The sequence below is a fragment of the Chiloscyllium plagiosum genome, unplaced genomic scaffold (genome assembly GCF_004010195.1).
Source record: "Chiloscyllium plagiosum isolate BGI_BamShark_2017 unplaced genomic scaffold, ASM401019v2 scaf_7088, whole genome shotgun sequence".
NCBI classification, from domain to species: domain Eukaryota; kingdom Metazoa; phylum Chordata; class Chondrichthyes; order Orectolobiformes; family Hemiscylliidae; genus Chiloscyllium; species Chiloscyllium plagiosum.
Genome location: NW_025214039.1, coordinates 9,478 through 12,605, shown reverse-complemented (window position 1 = coordinate 12,605; position 3,128 = coordinate 9,478). Strand labels below are relative to the sequence as shown.

The 3,128-nt window shown below is 53.9% G+C and overlaps 1 protein-coding gene across 1 annotated transcript in view; it reads right to left on the bottom strand.

Moving 5' to 3' along the window:
• Positions 1-2,844, bottom strand: part of LOC122547790 (adenylate cyclase type 4) — a gene marked incomplete at its 5' end in the record, with an annotated part of 12,925 nt that extends 10,081 nt beyond the window's left edge. Inside the window, 3 exons of the mRNA XM_043686370.1 lie at positions 1,810-1,934; positions 2,182-2,296; positions 2,830-2,844. Coding sequence (XP_043542305.1) covers positions 1,810-1,934; positions 2,182-2,296; positions 2,830-2,844 — 255 coding nt within the window. The remainder of the gene's footprint in view (positions 1-1,809; positions 1,935-2,181; positions 2,297-2,829) is intronic.
• Between the last annotated feature and the right edge of the window lie 284 nt (positions 2,845-3,128).

Below are 3,128 nucleotides of genomic sequence, written 5' to 3'. Positions count from 1 at the left end.
GTTTGGGATCCATTGGGATTGTGTCCAATGGAAGTGAATGGGAATGGGGTTTGGGATCCATTGGGATTGTGTCCAATGGAAGTGAATGAGAAAGGTGTTTGGGATCCTTTGGGATTGTGTCCAATGGAAGTGAATGAGAAAGGTGTTTGGGATCCATTGGGATTGTGTCCAATGGGAGTGAATGGGAATGGGGTTTGTGGTCCATTGGAATTGTGACCAATGGGAGTGAATGGGAAGGGGGTTTGGGGTTCATGGGGATTGTGTCCACTGGGAGTAAATGGGAAGGGGGTTTGGGGTCCATTGGGATTGTGTCCACTGGGAGTAAATGGGAATGGGGTTTGGGGTCCAATGGAATGGTGTCCAATGGGAATGAATGGGAAGAGAGTTTGGGGTCCATAGGGATTTTGTCCAACGGAAGTGAATGGGAAGGGGGTTTGGGGTCCATTGGGATTGTGCCCAACAGGAGTGAATGGGAAGGGTTTGGGAATGGGATTGCCTCCAATGAGAATGAATGGGAAGAGGTTTTGGGGTTCATTGGAATTGTGACCAAATGAAGTGAACTGGAAATGGGTTTGGAGTCCATTGGGACTGTATCCAATGTGAGTGAATGGGAAGGGATTTTGGGTCCATCGGGATTTTGTCCAAAGGAAGGGAATGGGAAGGCGGTTTGAGTTCCATTGGGATTGGTTCCAATGGGAGTGATTCGAAGGGTGTTTCAGATCCATTGGGATTGTGTCCAATGGAAGTGAATGGGAAGGGGGTTTGGGGTCCATTGGGACTGTATCCAATGAGAGTAAATGGGAATGCGGTTTGGGGTCCAATGGAATGGTGTCCAATAGGAATGAATTGGAAGAGAGTTTGGGGTCCAAAGGGATTGTATCCAACGGAAGTGAATGGGAAGGGGGTTTGGGATCCATTGGGATTGTGTCCAATGAGAGTGATTGGGAACGGGGTTTGGGGTCCATTGGGATTGTGTCCAATGGGAGTGAATGGATAGGGGGTTTGGGTTCTATTGGGATTGTGTCCAATGGGAGTGAATGGGAATGTAGGTTTGGAGTCCATTGGGATAGTGTCCAATAGAGTGAATGGGAAGGGGGTTTGGGATCGATTGGGATTGTGTCCAATGGGAGTGTTTAGGAAGGGGGTTTGGGGGCCATTGGGTTCGTGTCTAATGTGAGTGAATGTGTTGGCAGTTTGGATCCTTTGGGATTGTGTCCAATGGGAATGAATGGGAAGTTATTGAGTCCATGGGGAAGTACAGGACGGGTTTCGAACCATGGTGTGGGAACAGGAAGGGTCTGAGTCCACTGGGAGTGAACGGGAAGGGTTTTAGTTCTTGGGCAGTGAATGGGATGGGTTTGGTCCATTGAGGAGTGAGTGGGAAAGGGTTGTGTCCATGGGGAATGAACGGGAAGGGCTTGGGTCCATTGGGAGTGAGTGGGAACGGCTTGGGTCCATGGGGAGTGAATGGGAAGGGTTTGCGTCCGTAGCGAGTGAACGGGAAGGAGTTTGGATCCATTGGGATTGATTGGGAAGGGTTTGGGTCCATGGGGAGTGAACGGGAAGGGTTTGCGTCCATAGCGAGTGAACGGGAAGGGGTTTGGATCCATTGGGAGTGATTGGGAAGGGCCTGGGTCCATGGGGAGTGAACGGGAAGGGTTTGCGTCCATAGCGAGTGAACGGGAAGGGGTTTGGATCCATTGGGAGTGATTGGGAAGGGTTTGGGTACGAGGGGGATGAATGTGAAGGGTTTGCGTCCATGGAGGGCGAGCGGGCAGGCGCAGACTCGGTCGCTTGCGGGGACTGTACCTGTATCTTGCCCAGGACCCCAGTGCTGTCCATCCGACTGGCCACGTTGACACTGTTCCCCCAGATGTCGTACTGGGGTTTCTGGGCCCCTATCACCCCGGCAACGACAGGGCCGTGGTTAATACCTGAGGGAGAGACAACGGGAGGCAAGGGACGTGGGGTTAGAGACCATGGCATCCCCCGCGCTGTGGGTAGACGCTCGGGATGGAGAAGCCCTGGACCCGGAACCCAGCAATGCTCAAGGACAGGGGCCGAGACGCAGGATTGGGAATCCATCCTGAAAGGCCAGGGCTGGGGGAGGGGGACACAGAATGAAGGGGACGGACATTGGGAGGGGTGGGGAAGTCTGGGAACGTTGGTGGGTGCACTCACCGATCCTCAGCTTGAAGTTGTTGAAGGAGTGTTTGTTGATGGAGTCCAACTTGGCCATCATGGCCACCGCAAATTCCACCATCACCCCCACGTGGCTCCAATACCGCTCGCCATCCTGCGGTGGGGTGGGGGGGGGGGGGGTGAGGTGGTGAGGTGGCGAGAGCAGAGAGACACAGAGAGAGAGAGAGAGTGAGACACACACACACACACACACACACACAGAATAGGTGACGGAACCATTACAGAGCCAACGCGGTCCGTTCTGGCAAACGCCCCCACCCCCGGTCTGTCCCCGCGTGCTAAATTACCCATAGTGCCCTGGGCTGTGTCGGTTAGGAGGGATTAGCCGTGCTAAATTACCCATAGTGCCCCGGGCTATGTCGGTTAGGAGGGATTAGCCATGCTATATTACCCATAGTGCCCCGGGCTGTGTCGGTTAGGGTGGATTAGCCGTGCTAAATTACCCATAGTGCCCCGGGCTGTGTCGGTTCGGGTGGATTAGCCGTGCTAAATTACCCATAGTGCCCCGGGCTGTGTCGGTTAGGGTGGATTAGCCGTGCTAAATTACCCATAGTGCCCCGGGCTGTGTCGGTTAGGAGGGATTAGCCGTGCTAAATTACCCATAGTGCCCCGGGCTGTGTCGGTTACCTGTGGGTTCTCCTGCTAAATTACCCATAGTGACCCGGGCTGTGTCGGTTAGGAGGGATTAGCCGTGCTAAATTACCCATAGTGACCCGGGCTGTGTCGGTTAGGAGGGATTAGCCGTGCTAAATTACCCATAGTGACCCGGGCTGTGTCGGTTAGGAGGGATTAGCCGTGCTAAATTACCCATAGTGACCCGGGCTGTGTCGGTTAGGAGGGATTAGCCGTGCTAAATTACCCATAGTGACCCGGGCTGTGTCGGTTAGGAGGGATTAGCCGTGCTAAATTACCCATAGTGACCCGGG